Genomic DNA, 17,216 nt, shown 5'->3' with positions numbered 1-17,216 from the left:
CTGTAACAAATTTTTAGATGTAGATATAGAAGAAGTAAATATAACTAGTGTCTGTTGCAGAGGCATGCCCTGTATTTTGTCATGTAGCTTTGTACTTACGTTAGAATGTGGGATGGGTTGCTGTGTTAGCGTTTTTTTTTGGTGTCTCCTTTGTTCCGACTGCTGCTACCAGCGTTGAATCGGCTTTGTTTTAGTTCAGCCATCTTATTCTGTGGGGCACTTTCGTTCCATTTTCGCGGTTTCCATGCAACTAGGGTTCCATGCAACTAGGGTCTGCAAAGCAGATAGATATGGAAGGTGACAGGTAAATCAATTTTTTTTATTTTTTTATGTGAGGTCCGCCACTTATGCAAAATACCGTTTTTCTCAGTACCCAAACATGTTTCGGCACCACTGTGCGATCATCAGTGGGTTTTCGTTGTTATTTATTCTGCAATGTGAACATTTTTGTTAAATGATTATAAAATTATGTGCATTTTTAGTTCAAACAACAGATCATTTCTTTTTGTAAATACCTCTACATTTGGGGAGAATGAATTTTCTGGACCACTTTTGTGTTAAATATTACAGGTAGCTTGTCATATGCAACCAAACAATGTTGATGAGAAGGCTCCTTGCTGGGAGTTAACCTATCTTCTAGAATGTAATTTAGATTTTGCGATGTTTTCGCGCCTATTTTCGTATTTACTTACGTTTTCGTGTGGCAAGCACTTCCATTCTCTGTATCGTGCTGAGATGTTGTGATGCATACTTAACTATTAAGTATTTTCCACGAATAGCGTAGTAAAATGCTGGGACACGTAACAAACCACAATCACACTGTGTTCTGGTGTAGTGAAAAGCTGCATGGATTCGTTAAAGGTGAAAGAAAGGAAGTATGATCAATCTCTGTTTTGTTGTTTTAACGACTCACCTCTTTGCATGTTACGTCCGCCTGCTTGGTTGAGTGGTGAATGGTAATGTGTTTGCCTAGCATGCAGTGGGTCCAGTTTCAATTCCCGGACGTGTTGGAGATTTTTTCCGCTCATGGACTGGATGTTGTTTGTCCTCATCATTCATTCATCACCACCCATATGGAAGCCGCCCAGTGTGGCGTCACCTGAAATAAGACTTAAAACATGGCGGCCGAACTTCACTGTTTGGGGCCTCCAGGCCAACAACGCCACACGATCATTTCATAATTTTTTTTTCATGTTATATAGCAAGCTGCTTCCAAATAGTTCCATCTGCACAGATACACCAACATTTAGAAACTGTACACCCCAACTGCAAAGACAAGAATGAAGAATTTTTTATACCCAAGAAAGAACAATTATTAAGAAGTCAAGAAACTGTGAAGTATGCGACTCGTGCTGTGAATGAAAAAGCCGCAAATGTATCGTATTTGGTCAGCTTTCCCATTGCACAAGCAGGAGAAGTGCACACTACAGCTGAGAATTTAATAAAACCATTGTGGTAGACGTGTACACTTGATGAAAAGTCTGCAACGGATCTTTCTACAGCGCCGTTTTTGAATGGCACTACTTTGCGTCGAATTAACGCTCTTGCAGGCTATATTAAACAAGAGCTAGTTAGTTGCCTTCATCACCACAAATTTGTCTTGCAAATGGATGAGTTGACTGATGTTGCTGGACTGGCCAACTTGCTGTTAATAATTAAGACGATATCAGTATAAACATACACTGGAGGAAGCCTTGCTTAATGGTGCAAAATTACCAACTAACACAACCACAAAAGACATTTTTAACACGATTAACAAGGTTTTTGAAATAAATCATCTCAATTACAATGATTGCATTGACATATGTCCAAATGGCGCAACGGAAAATATCGATAAATAGCAGGAACAATATAACCAACAAAAGTGAAGCACAAACTGTAGTTCTAGCAATTGTAGCCCGCATTGACAAGCACTCACGACAAGAAGACGCCACCAAATCTAAAACCGGTTCTTGATGAAGCATTTTAATGTGCTTGTACTCTGATTAAATTATGTTTTATATACTCCTTGAAAACGTTGTTATTATGTTTCACTGAAGTCTGTATGGCGTAATATTGCTACTACTGATAAAACGTTGAAACAGTCTAGCAACGCTATGCAAGCCACATATGATCAATATCTTACGAATACATTAAAGGAAAACCAAATGCACTTTGATAAAATACTCGAGAATATAAACGTGCTTTTAGTTGTCACTTTGCTTTTCAACACGCTAGGTCAAATATAATGTTCACTCTTGAATGAAAGTCGTCGTCCTTTAGACGTAGTACAGGCCAGGGCCTAATTCCACATAATGCCTTAAAATGACTGCCTGGTCCAGGACTCCAGCTTCGCCAGAAGACAAATCATTAAACAATCTGCGCAGGAAGTAACGCGCCTGTAAAGCAATAATGTAAATTTTAAATGTGCCGCGTAATGGCGGTGGGCCGTAGCGCTCCAGCGATGTTTTCGCTCTGCAGCAGACAAGGGCGTAATATTGAAAACTGGTATTATCTGAAACAGGTTTAACACTTCTATAAATAAAACTCAACTTACATTTTAACGTTTTATCTGTTTGACATGAGCTCGGTAAATTACATTACGTTACAAACACGGACAAGCAGTTTACGCAATAACGCTTCAGGAAACACACACACACACACACACACACACACACACACACACACACACAGAGAGAGAGAGAGAGAGAGAGAGAGAGAGAGAGAACATTTACATATACACTGAATTGCCGAAGAAACTGGTACATCTGCCTAATATCGTGTAGGACACCCGCGATCATGCGAAGGTGGCACAACACGACGTGGCATGGACACGGCTAATGTCTGAAGTAGAGCTGCAGGGAACTAACATCATGAATCCTTCAGAGCTGTCCATAAATCCGTAGGAGTACGAGGGGGTGGAGATCTCTTCTGAACAGCACATTGCAAAACATCACTGATATGCTCAATAATGTTCATGTCTGGGCGTTTGGTGGGCAACGGAAGGGTTTAAACTCAGAAGAGTGTTCCTAGAGCCACTCTACAGCAATTCTGGACATGTGGAATGTCGGTTTGTCCTGCTGGAGTTGCCAAAGTATGTTGGAATGCACAACGGACAAGAACGGATGTAGGTGATCAGAGAGGATGCTTACATACGTCTCAGAGTCGTATCTAGGCGTATCAGGGGTTCCATATCACTCCAACTGCAAATGCTCTACATAATTACAATCCTCCACCAGCTTGAACAGTCTCCTGCTGACTTGCAGGGTCCATGGAGTCATGACGTTGTCTCCAAACCTCTACACGTCCATCCACTCGATACAATTTGAAACGACACTCCTCCGACCAGGCACATGTTTCCAGTCATCAACAGTCCAATGTCAGTGTTGCTAAATGAACCCGTAAAAGCTTTGTATCGTGCAGTCATCAAGGGTACAGAAGTGGGCCTTTGGCTCCAAAAGCCCGTATGGATGATGTTTCGTTGAGTGGTTCGCATACTGACACTTGTTGATGGCCCAGAACTTAAATCTGCAGCAATTTGCCGAAGGGTTGTACTTGTGTCACATTGAACGATTCTCTTCAGTTGTCGTTCGTCCCATTCTTGCAGGATCTTTCTCCGGCTGCAACGATGTCGGAGATTTAATGTTTTACCTGATTCGTGATATTCACGGTACACTCGTGAATTAGTCATATGGTAAAATCCCCGCTTCATCGCTTCCTCGGATATGCTGCATCCCAACGCTCTTGTGCTGACTGTAACACCACGTTCAAACTCACCTAAATCTCGAAAACCTGCCATTGTAGCAACAGTAATCGATCTAACAACTGTGCCAGACAGTTGTTGCCTTATATAGGTGTTGCCGACTGCAGTGCAATATTCTGCCTGTTTACATACAGTGCTATTACAAATGATTGAAGCGATTTCATAAATTCACTATAGCTCCATTCATTGACATATGGTCACGACACACTACAGATACGTAGAAGAACTCATAAAGTTTTGTTCGGCTGAAGCCGCACTTCAGGTTTCTGCCGCCAGAGCGCTCGAGAGCGCAGTGAGACAAAATGGCGACAGGAGCCAAGAAAGCGTATGTCGTGCTTGAAATGCACTCACATCAGTCAGTCATAACAGTACAACGACACTTCAGGACGAAGTTCAACAAAGATCCACCAACTGCTAACTCCATTCGGCGATGGTATGCGCAGTTTAAAGCTTCTGGTTGCCTCTGTAAGGGGAAATCAACGGGTCGGCCTGCAGTGAGCGAAGAAACGGTTGAACGCGTGTGGGCAAGTTTCACGCGTAGCCCGCGGAAGTCGACGAATAAAGCAAGCAGGGAGCTAAACGTACCACAGCCGACGGTTTGGAAAATCTTACGGAAAAGGCTAAAGCAGAAGCCTTACCGTTTACAATTGCTACAAGCCCTGACACCCGATGACAAAGTCAAACGCTTTGAATTTTCGGCGCGGTTGCAGCAGCTCATGGAAGAGGATGCGTTCAGTGCGAAACTTGTTTTCAATGATGAAGCAACATTTTTTCTTAATTGTGAAGTGAACAGACACAATGTGCGAATCTAGGCAGTAGAGAATCCTCACGCATTCGTGCAGCAAATTCGCAGTTCACCAAAAGTTAACGTGTTTTGTGCAATCTCACGGTTTAAAATTTATGGCCCCTTTTTCTTCTGCGAAAAAAACGTTACAGGACACGTGTATCTGGACATGCTGGAAAATTGGCTCATGCCACAACTGGAGACCGACAGCGCCGACTTCATCTTTCAACAGGATGGTGCTCCACCGCACTTCCATCATGATGTTCGGCATTTCTTAAACAGGAGATTGGAAAACCGATGGATCGGTCGTGGTGGAGATCATGATCAGAAATTCATATCATGGCCTCCACGCTCTCCAGACTTAACCCCATGCGATTTCTTTCTGTGGGGTTATGTGAAAGATTCAGAGTTTAAACCTTCTCTACCAAGAAAAGTGCCAGAACTGTGAGCTCGCATCAACAATGCTTTCGAACTCATTGATGGGGACATGCTGCACTGAGTGTGGGAGGAACTTGATTATCGGATTGATGTCTGCCGAATCACTAAAGGGGCACATATCGAACATTTGTGAATGCCTAAAAAAACTTTTTGAGTTTTTGTGTGTGTGTGCAAAGCATTGTGAAAATATCTCAAATAATAAAGTTATTGTAGAGCTGTGAAATCGCTTCAATCATTTGTAATAACCCTGTATCTCTGTAATTGAATACGCATGCCTATACCAGTTCTTTGACGCTTCAGTGTATTTGTTGACTCTCCTAGGAATGACGCAGAACGCCCCTCTTGTAGCGCCCTCCGCTGGAGTTGGTTGATCATCATGGAGACCCTTTTACGCTTGCTAAATGAACCCGTAACGAAACCCGCTGCACTTCTTCGTCTTCTCTATTTCCTTTATCATTCTTATCTGGTACGGGCCCCAGACTGGGGAGCAACATTCGAGTATCGGTTGAACGAGGGTTTTGTAAGCTACTACCTTTATTGATGAACTACATTTCTTGAGAATTCTTCCAATCAATCTCGATCTGACATCTGCCTTTCCTGCGATGAGGTCGTTGCACTTTAAATAGCTCCGTATGCATATTTTATAGAAACAGCTGCCTGCAGTGATTGTTCTGCAATCGTGTAATCATAACATACTTTTTTTGTTAACGTATACGCAGTATGTTACATCTGCTTATGTTGAAAGTCAATTGACTCTCCCTGAACCAACAGTCCATCCTCTGCAGGTCTTCCTGCATTTCGCCACAATGTTTTAACGTTGCGACTTCTCTGTACCCAGCACCCTCATCCACGAAAGTCTCATGGAACTTTCGACGTTGTTTACGACATCATTTACACTACTGACCATAAAAATTGCTACACCACGAAGATGACGTGCTACGGAAGGTTGGCGCCGGTGGAGACACCTACAACGTGCTGACATGAGGAAAGTTTCTGTGGTGTCACCGCCAGACACCACACTTGCTAGGTGGTAGCCTTTAAATCGGCCGCGGTTCGTAGTATACGTCGGACCCGCGTGTCGCCACTATCAGTGATTGCAGACCGAGCGCCGCCACACGGCAGGTCTAGAGAGACTTCCTAGCACTCGCCCCAGTTGTACAACCGACTTTGCTAGCGATGGTTCACTGACAAAATACGCTCTCATTTGCCGAGACGATAGTTAGCATAGCCTTCAGCTACGTCATTTGCTATGACCTAGCAAGGCGCCATGTTTAGTTACTATTGATATTGTAAATAACGTATAGACAAGAGCTACGTTCAACATTAATGGATTAAAATTAAGTATTCTACCAGTTACCTCCTTTTTTCTAAGTTCTAATTTCCTTGTCCTGTTCCAGACCTCACGCCAGCCTGCGTGAGCTTAAACGCGTGCCTTTCGGCTTCCTCTCAATTTAGTGGGTTGGTCTCCTGCCAATCCACAACAGTTTCCAACTGATTTCTCATACACAAACAGCAGTTGATCCGGCGTTGCCTTTTGAAACGTTGTTGTGATGCCTCATCTAAGGAGGAGAAATATGTACCATCACGTTTCCGACTTTGATAAAGGTCGGATTGTAGCATATCGTGATTGCGGTTTATCGTATCGCGACATTGCTGCTCGTGTTGGTTGAGATCCAATGACTAATAGCAGAATATGGACTCGGTGGGTTCATGAGGGTAATACGGAACGCCGTGCTGGATCCCAACGGCCTCGTATCTCTAGCAGTCGAGGTGACAGGCATCTTATCCGCATGGCTGTCGGAGACCATGGCTGTGGTTACCCTTGACGCTGCATCACAGACAGGAGCGCCCGCGATGGTGTACTCAACGACGAACCTGGGTGCACGAATGGCAAAACGTCATTTTTTCGGATGAATCCAGGTTCTGTTTACAGCATCATAGTGGTCGCATCTGTGTTTGGCGACATCGCGGTGAACGCACATTGGAAGCGGGTATTCGTCATCGCCATAATGGCGTATCACCTGGCGTGATGGTATGGGGTGCCATTGGTTACATGTCTCGGTCACATCTTGTTCGCATTGACGGCACTTTGAACAGTGGACGTTACATTTCAGATGTGTTACGACCCGTGGCTCTACCCTTCATTCGATCCCTGCGAAACCCTACATTTCAGCAGGATAATGCACGACCGCATGTTGCAGGTCCTATACGGGCCTTTCTGGATATAGAAAATGTTCGACTGCTACCCTGGCCAGCACATTCTCCAGATTACTCACCAATTGAAAACTTCTGGTCAATAGTGGCCGAGCAACTGGCTCGTCACAATACTCCAGTCACTACTCTTGATGAACTGTGGTATCGTGTTGAAGCTGCATGGGCAGCTGTACCTGTACACGCCATCCAAGCTCTGTTTGACTCAATGCCCAGGCGTATGAAGGCTGTTATTACGGCCAGAGGTGGTTGTTCTGGGTACTGGTTTCTCAGGATCTATGCACCCAAATTGCGTGAAAATGTAATCACATATCAGTTCTAGTATAATATATTTGTCTAATGAATACCCGTTTATCATCTGCATTTCTTTTTGGTGTTTTAATGGCCAGTAGTGTATATATACAGGGTGTTCAAAACAAGTGTCGAATACTTTGATAAGTGGTAGTACTCATCGAAACAACAAAAATAAGTCCAGTAAACATCGGTCGGGAAACGTGAACTTCCCGAGATAAACACATGTTTATAGAAAGTGTTGCGCAACGCTTGCATGCCGATATTATCGCAGTCGTTACATTGGCGCCCCATGGAATGTGTCGACAAGGTATTATGTCTCACTCACAGTACTCTACCTACCTGCAGTCAGTTCTGGGGTTCGAGTCGTGTTGTAGGCTACGTTAGTTTTCGTCGTGTTTGTGTGCCTTATTGTACAGTACTGTCAATCCTGGGTACAAATAATGGTGTTTTACCTTCTTCCGAACGCGGATTCGCTTATGTGTTTACTGTTATTGCGCTGTTTGCACGTACAAATAGTGTAGTACATTTCCATGTTCTCTCTTCCACCACTTGTTAGCAATGGAAGCCTAACGGTCGACAAGTGAAATGCCATATATGATATTCTGCTATGGTTTGGGAAATGGGCGTTGTCAGCGAGCGAACAATAACGAAAATTAATAGTTTAAAAAACAAAGACAATAATGTTGTATTTGAAAAATAAACGATATCATTTCACTTACAAGTGTTCATCTGCGGCCTTCAGCCGATTTATACACTGAAGCGCCAAAGAAACTGGCATAGGAATGCGTATTCATGTACAGAGATACATAAACAGGTAGAATACGGCGCTGCGGTCGGCAACGCCTATATAAGGCAACAAGTGTCTGGCACCGTCGGCCCCTCCCCAGGGCCCCCTTCTCCTCTTTCTTCCTTCTCCCAGAGCGGATTTTCCTCCATCCCCCCCCTCCCCTGAGACCCTGCACCCCATACTTGCCTCTCTCCTTCCCACATCCCTCCCTACCTGGCCCTCTTCCGAGCGCCCCCCATTCCCCTCCCCCATCTCTTCCCCTCCCTCCCTTCTTCAGGTCTCCCTCATCTCCTTGAACCTGGCAGATCCTCTGTATTGCTCATCATCAGTGTGCCACGTCAGTGTTGTGTTTCGTGCTGTTTCTCGTGTGCGTCAAGAGGTGTGATTTTAATTGTGTACTGCCTTGATGTTCGCCGTCAGTGTTACGCTGTGTGCTATGCCATCCGTCAACACCTTTATGCTCCAGTCATACTGTGCCTTGTGTTCTTTTAATCGTCGCAGTGTGTGGCTTTTTGTGTGTGCTACTTTTAAACAGTTTTTTATCTCCATTTTACAGTCACCCCGTTTTTTGTATATTGCCTTCCATGATGTTCTCCCTTTTTATATCTATGTTCGCCTTCTTCTCTCCTTTGCTGTTTTTAAATGTCTTCTCTTGTTTTGTTCTATGTCTTTCGGCTGAAGAGCAGCGCATATGCTGCTGCCAGCCCGCCCCGATGGGGAATTGAAATACAATAAAGAAAAAAAAAAAAAAAAAAAAAAAATGGCACAGTCGTTAGATCGGTTACTGTTGCTAAAATGGCAGGTTATCGAGATTTAAGTGAATAGTCGGCGCACGAACGATGGGACACACCATCTCCGATGTAGCGATGAAATGGTGATTTTTCCCGTACGACCATTTCACGAGTGTGCCTTGAATATTATGAATCTGGTAAAACATAAAATCTCCGACATCGCTGCAGCCGGGAAAAGATCCTACAAGAACGGGACCAATAATGACTGAAGAGAATCGTTCATTGTCACAGATGTGCAACGCTTTCACAAATTGCTGCAGATTTCAGTGCTGGGCCATCAACAAGTGTCAGTGTGCAAACCATTCAACGAAACATTATCGATATGGGCTTTCGGAGCCGAAGCCCACTCACGTACCCTTGACGACTGCACGATACAAGGCTTTACACCTTGCCTAGGCCCGTCAACACCGTGATTGAACTGTTGATAATTGGAAACATTTTGCCTGGTCGGATGACTCTCGTTTCAAATTGTATCGAGTGGATGGACGTGTAGAGGTTTGGAGACCCTGCCTGTCAGCAGGGGACTGTTCAAGCTTGTGGAGGACTGTAATTATGTAGGGCGTTTGCAGATGGAGTGATATGGAACCCCTGATACGTCTAGATACGACTCTGGCACTTATGTAAGCATCCTGTCCGATCACCTACATCCATTCTTGTCCGTTGTGCATTCCGACATACTTGGCCAATTTCAGAAGGACAATCCGACACCCCACATGCCCAGAATTGCTGCTGAATGGCTCCAGGAACACTCTTCTGAGTTTAAACCCTTCCGTTGCCCACAAAACGCGCAGACATGAACATTATTGAGCATATCAGTGATGCCTTGCAACGTGCTGTTCAGAAGAGATCTCCACCCCCTCTTACTCTTCTGGATTCGTGGTGTCAATTCCCTCCAGCGTTACTTCAGACATTAGTCGAGTCCATGCCACGTCATGTTGCGGCACTTTTGCGTGCTTGCAGGGGCCCTGCACGATATTAGGCAGATGTACCAGTTTCTTTGGCTTTTCAGTTTGTATTGCTTTCTTCTGGGTATATTTCGCACAAAGACCACGAAGATAAAATTGGACAGATTCGAGCTCTTGTAGGTGCTTACCGGCATTCGTTCCTCCCGCGAACTATTCTCGATTGGAACAGGAAAGGGGGGGGGGGGATCTTCTGGATGAACCACCTTTAAACTTTTGATGCAAGTTTTTGTTGCAACACCTTTAAGCCAATGCTCCAGTCAACATTAAAAGTACAAGCATAGCAAGCCACAGGAACTTACATCAAAGGTTTGTCATACGCCGCTAGTTAGAAACAGCGCAGTGCGCTCAAGCTATGGGGCACAAATGGAGTAGAGCAACACATATTAAAGAAACCATTACAGTATAAATGAAAACAGTTATAACAAAATACCATGCTTAACAACAGAAGTATAAAAATGGTAACAATTTAAATATACGGGAAATGCTGCAAAATGATACTGCAGTTGATAAGAGCCATCTGTCCAGTGCAGATAGCATTAAAGTGCTCAGAATGAATAGAATTAACATAGTAGGAATAATAGTTATGGCACAGAACAAAAACAATTAAAAGAAGAGAAAAACAATGTTTTTCTTTATGGAGAATAGTAAGAAAGGTTATAGGCTTAATATTCTTTTACAGTGTCTGTGTAGTTCAATGCAAATGTCCTTCAGACAAGCATTATGCAGGCATGTCTGAAGCACATTTGCATCCAACTACACACATGCTGTAAAATATAGACACTGCAATAACTGTATTTCATGCCAAAGCAAAGGCAATCTGGTGAGAATAACATTATCTCATCCTGCATGGGAACCACACAATATGCAAGCAGTATTGGATGAGACACTAGGACATGTGGAAGTTTGCATCAGTCCTGGAGGTGTGCTCAGATAGCCAAAGTGGTTAAGACAATTTATCAAGACAAGTGGGAAATCCAGGTTTGAGTTTTTTACAGCACAAATTTCCATGTGTTTCTAGCAAATGAAACAGATTCACAGTTTCTGAACACCTTTCAGATACACCTTGACTGTCACCTTCCCCCTGTTGTGTACACCAGCTGCCCTGCTTGGAAAGCTTGTTGTTGACAGGCTGACATGAGGACATTTGTTTACTATCACCAAGTTCCACATCTTGTTTGTTTTCCTTACTTGCAAGGCTTGTTTCTATCCACTGGGGAACCTGGAAGTAGGCAATATGTGCAGAAGGTGAGGGCATGACTTCAAGGTGTTGTTCCAATAGCTTATTGACATCTTGTCATGGAGTCACTGGCAGTTTTATTAACCAATACTGTGTCAGATGCCATGAACATATCATGAATGAACCTGAACCAGATAAGAGTTAGGGGGGTTTTGGGAGGCTACCAAGGTTTCATCTAGATGGCCCATAAACAGGTTGGCTTAAGGTGGTGAGATGTAGATGCCCCTAGCTATGTTGCGTATTTGTTTATATACCTTCCCCTCACAGGAGAAGTAGTTGTATGTGAGGATACAGTTAGTAAGGTACATGAGGCAGTGGGTTTTGAGTCAAAAGAAAGGGACATGAGAAGGATGGTGCAGCCAAGCCAGAGGTAAGTAATTCCTGGAAGATGTCCAGGGGTTTGTTAGGTGGGATGGGGCAGAGGAGGGGGATGGAGGTTGGGGGGAGGATCATTTTTAGATGGTGATATGAACTGCAAGAGGTAAAGTTCAATGCAAAGATTAGGTTGCCATTGATTGGAAGGATTGGTAACAAAGAAATGTTGCCACTGTATGAATTGGGAGAAGTAGAGTACATTTTGACAAGTGCAGCATGGTTAAACCTGAGTGTTGGATTGAAGGTGAGGCCTTTGAATAGGGTTGAGATTTCTGTAGAGTTGAAGTTTTTGGTGGAAAGATTAACAACATTGCTTTGGCTTTGTTTGGGTTCTTGAATTAGTGGAGTAGTGTGATGGAGTTTTAGAGGATTTGGCAAACTTAAAATCTCAGCAAGGAAAGGTCTGGTTGCTTTAAAGAGTTGACAACAGTGTTTACTTTGGGTAGCTGCTCTACAGTGGTGTCTGGAGTGTTCTTCCAAGTGTTGCAGAGGAGTGATTTCACCTAGATCCCTACTCATTATGGTTCATGTCACCTCCCTATAAACCAACATCCTTCATACACATGGCCTTGCCAGTATCAAACACTATCTCTTCCAAAGTGCTTCTGACTCCAAACTCACTACCTCATACCTGGTATGTCTTACCAACTATATCCTCGCAAACAACTTCTGCGCTGAGGGGAGTATATAAAAAAACCACAACACAGCTATAGGCATCCTAAGCCAACCTGTTTATGGGCAATCTAGATGAAACCTCCCTTGTCTAACGAAACTCCATACCCCTTGTCTTGTTCAGGTTCAATGACAATATCTTCATGATATAGACACAGGGCCAAGACACCCTCTCCTCATTCCTCGAAAAACTCAACACCTTCTCTCCTATCTTTTTCACCCCATCCTTCTCAACCCAACATGACATTTTTCTGGACAATATCTCCATCTCTCTGTTGGCTCCATTCACACCTCTCTCCATATCAAACTCACAAACCACGAATGATACATGCGTTTGGGCAACTGTCACCACTTGCACATATAAAAATTGCTTTCATACAGCTTGCCCATGTGTGCATGGCATGACTGTTGCGACAAGAATTCCTTCATTGAGTATACTAAGGTCTCACAAAGGCCTTCAAAGGCAGGCAGTAGCCCCCTCCCCCCCCAATCAAATCTAGTCTGCAAACACATTTACATGCAACATCCTCATACTCTTTTAATCCTCCCACAACTCCCAAGAATCAGCTGCATGGAGGCGCCCTTGTAGTGTAGCATATCACTTTGGTATGATGTGTTGCATAAGCATTTTACAAACTGACAAATGATAATGTTACCACTATTTTAAGTTTATTTTTGTATTGAATTAGTATAGCCTACTGTTTGAAAGTATGGTTTATTTGTGTGCATGAATTATGAAATGGATGGATGCAACATATCTACAAACCAGGATGATGATAAATGTTGTACCATGTTTGCAGTACATGCTGGTTGGGTGGTTTATTCTGAGTCATTGGGTTGTGCCTTAAAGATATGGTGCATGCCATGGAGGAAGAGTGGCCATGACAATGCCTATGATGTCATGGGGACAAGATTGTTACATACTTCCTCAACTGGAAAAAAAAAACCACTTCTTTTTAAATGTAGTCGCATGAGTAGGAATAAAATGACAATGTTTTGATTAATGTTAACATTAATCATGTATACATATTCTGATCTATGGAACATGTAACTAATTAAATATTAAATAAGAAAGACAATTTTTGGACCTAGTAATTATCAACATTATTGTGATGTTCCAAATAAGGACAAAACCTTGTAATGCACGGTCACTGTAAACAAGAGTGGAATGTAGGATATACTGTATATGAGATGAATTATATTTATTTGGAGAATTGAGTCTTGGATCTGTATTCTTAACTTCCAGCATTAATTGCACACTCTGAGAAATGAAGTTCAATCATAAGATATTGGCGAATGTGCAGAAACAACAAGGTGAGCAATCCCGATCAGACGTCACTTTGTCACCCAGCAGTACAAAATCAATTTATAGATAATTATTAAATCCTTTGAGCACAATTATGATGGAGAAAAAAATAACTTTCCATGAACAGGAAGATGTTGGACATTTACAGAGAGCTTCAATTGTATTAAACTCTCAATGAGTCTACAACAGTCACCGCAGTTTGCAGGTGTAGTTTGTCAACCTGCAGTGGTGGCAATGCCTATGGCACACTCACTTGGGTGATGCAGCACTATCTACACTCTTGTCCAGCTTCTTGTCAACATCTGGTCACTGCGAGATTCTGTTGAGCTGTATAAAATCTAGGATGATTAGTGTCCAAAAGTTTTTTTGGTGCTGGTGTTTGTGTTGTGGCATAAGGTGCAAGTGATTTTGCAACCAAGGGTTTTTTGGTATACTACAGCTGCATGTTACAGTATTAAGCTGAGTTTAATTAAAGAAATGTTATTATAGATGTTGAGTGCCCATGATGATGAGAAGAATGGATGTGTATGTGTCAGCTTGGTTCAGAATATTTAGTGTGCAACTGAGAAATAACATAAAATAGTTAACTGGCAGTATAGAGAAGACTAAATCAGAATTAAAAAATGAGATATAAACAGCATTAATTAATATCACAACTGCAGATGACACTCTCCATGTTAACAGAGAGGGACTGTAACTGATTTAGTCAATCACAAACTACATGAAAAGATTGAATCATCTCTAAATACACCTCATTTGATAAAGAAACAGAACAGAGAATGAATCACAGAAAATTGGGGTGAATTAACTAAGACTAAGAGGAAATTAAATAAAAGAAAGTTTAGTAGAAATAAGTGAACCATCACCCGAGCTGATAGAGGAGATGTATTAGGAAATGGTACTAGACCATCTAAACAATTTCCGAAATTTAAGCCAGGTGGGAAGGTTCACCTCATGTATTTTTAAGATTATTACTAAATCTTGACCCAAGTGGTGTGATGATGCAAAGAGGATTGATTTTGCATTAATTTATTTAGAGAGTGACATGGTGGAGTTGGGAAATGCTCATGCTGAAGAAATTACATCTTGGATCAATTTTCAGGAAAAGTTTCAAAACAACTACTGGCCTCCTAATACTCAAGAAAAATTGGCACTTGAGTATCTTGACACATTGTAAAAATAGTTGGGAAGCATGCTTAAGAGTAATTTATGTTCCTGATCTTGGAGGATGGTAGAGGCATCCTAGAGCATTACTAATGCAATCTCTCCCATAATCTGGTGCAAGACTACGGAAACTTCCATTTAATGAACAAGATTTTACAATCGTTTTTAATTATGTTTGTGATTTTATTACATTATTGCTGTATGCATAGGGCAATACAGATGTGTTCTGTATTTATTTTATTTTATATGAGGAATGGTATTCAGATGAGTTTGAATTGCGTTTCTGACTGTGTAAACCCCAAACATTCTGAAGCCAGTACCAGAAACTAGGGCATGCAATGTAATGTTAAATAGATGTGATCAAAAGATGTGTGTCTTAAGCAACATCCCTCAGATAAATTCATATTCCATGTGAATTCAGTGTGATGACATCCAGTGTATTGAGTTATCTGTTATATTTCTTCAGCTTTAGATTTCTGTATATCAGTCTCTTAATTCTTTCTCTGTCTCCTTTAGAACTGTAGTTACTCTTGACAGTCCTATACTTCATGACTGACAGCCAGCAAATAGGCTGCAGAACAATGAAGATATTTTTTTCCCATATGGAGCTGCATGTTAGCTCAGTTACTTTTGTAAGGTGGAGTCAAGGGGGATATATCCTTAGCTATCAAGTATAAAAATTATGAGCTAATATCCAGGTATGATTGTTGAACAATATAATAGGATGGCATTGGATGAAACATACAATAGGAGAGCATTCAGAGTTACAGTAATGAGTGACTATGTATAGAGGAGTAAAATAAATACAGTATACAAGACAGATTAAAAACCAGGTATGAATATGGGCTACACTAAGATTAGTCTACTTTGATATATGTATATAGAAGGAGAAGGTAGAGTTGTAAATGTTTTTAACAGGATATTGTACCCTATCAGTACGTATGCCTGGCATGTTGGTAAGGACAAGTGGACCTAAAGGAATAGGTTGACGTACACCTGAGAGAAAAAGGAAGATACATAAATAGGGACACTATCACTGTGGAAAAGCATAAAATTGTGTCAAGAGTGAGTGTCTGGAAAGAGGTGTGTCTTGATGATTACTACTTAATCTAGTACCATTACTTTCAAGGTTCATCAAAAGTAGCAAATTAGATAAATTTATCTGAGTTTGTTAATCTGTTCCATATGCTGATTTAATGATGACATATTAAAGAGACAAATGCCTGAGTACTGTTTGCTAATCTTCAGGTTTGGAAAGACAGATAACTGACTATAGAATGCCCAACAACAAATGTTTGTTAATTGTTAAAATATGTAACTTCCCTGGTTCAGGTGGCAGTTTTATGACTGTGGAAAATGTCTGCTCAGGAAACTGGCCTCATAATAAGAGAGGTTCTGTTCTCTGTAACAACTATACAAGACAATATCCAATGTAGCCCTGTAAGTTTTGCAGAATTTCATATACTGTTCCTAAAAAGTAGTGTTAATTCAGTTTACTAAAAGTTTGCCTTGCCAGAGGTGTAGCACACATACAGTGGTTTCCAAACATGTTATGAGCATGGCTGGAAAAGCATGAGTTCTGGAAGAAATCTATTTTATTAAATGAAATACAGACAATTAGATAAAATGACTAGTGGACTTAGATCCTCTAAACAAGATCCTGTAAACTGTAAAACAGTTTAATGATCTGGATTGGTAAAAAATACTTGTTATCTGGGGTCCCATATCCATAGTAAAAAAACGATTACCTGGTAGCAATTATACGAAACTTGATCAAAGTGAAGTTGAAGCAAATAAATGCTTATGATGATTGCGTGTTATATTCCATTGTGGGGCATTCCACATGTAACAGACATGAATAAATATGTTTCTTACAAAGCGTGATGCAATTACAACTGTGATTATATATAAAATAGACACAAGATATTGATACTTGTAGCTGAGAGGGTTAAAACTAGTTTTGAACTTCAAATCTTTTTTCATTTTATATAGTGACGTATGTGTTGCACAAGCATTTTTCAAAGCAACAAAAGACAGTAGCCACTATAAAAAATTAATTTCATAATGAATTAATGTAGCCTTCTGTCTGGATGTATGTTTCACTTTTGTAATTGTATTATGAAATGGGTGGATGCAGCATACCTGCAAAACTGGAATGACAATACACAGCATACTGCATTTGTGTTACCTGCAAATAGGGCACTTTAGTCCACGTTGTCAGGTCCAGCCTTGGAGATATGATGCAAACTGTGGAGAAGGAGTGGCTGTGACAATGTCTAGGATGTCATGGGGACAAGAGAAAACTTGTTATACACTTACTCAATTGGAATCTGTTACATAAGATAGACCATTTTTGGACTTAGTCCTTATTAATGTACCTATGATGTTTTGAATAAGGAAGCAACCTTGTAATACATGGTCATTGTTAACAAGAGTACAATACACATTGT

At 41.5% G+C, this 17,216-nt stretch overlaps 1 protein-coding gene across 2 annotated transcripts in view; it reads right to left on the bottom strand.

Moving 5' to 3' along the window:
- Positions 1–1,381: 1,381 nt before the first annotated feature.
- The window catches only part of LOC126485168 (unconventional myosin-Ie-like), a 416,688-nt gene continuing 400,853 nt past the window's right edge, over positions 1,382–17,216 (bottom strand). The window contains exon 24 of one of the 2 annotated variants that reach the window (XM_050108845.1): positions 1,382–1,645. In XM_050108845.1, coding sequence (XP_049964802.1) covers positions 1,572–1,645 — 74 coding nt within the window. In that variant the 3' untranslated portion in view covers positions 1,382–1,571. Of the gene's footprint in view, positions 1,646–2,241; positions 2,379–17,216 lie in introns of those variants that run through there. The other variant, XM_050108848.1, reaches the window with a different exon arrangement.

This window comes from Schistocerca serialis, chromosome 6 (genome assembly GCF_023864345.2).
Source record: "Schistocerca serialis cubense isolate TAMUIC-IGC-003099 chromosome 6, iqSchSeri2.2, whole genome shotgun sequence".
In the NCBI taxonomy this organism is placed as follows: domain Eukaryota; kingdom Metazoa; phylum Arthropoda; class Insecta; order Orthoptera; family Acrididae; genus Schistocerca; species Schistocerca serialis.
This window is presented reverse-complemented; position numbering and strand designations above follow the sequence as displayed.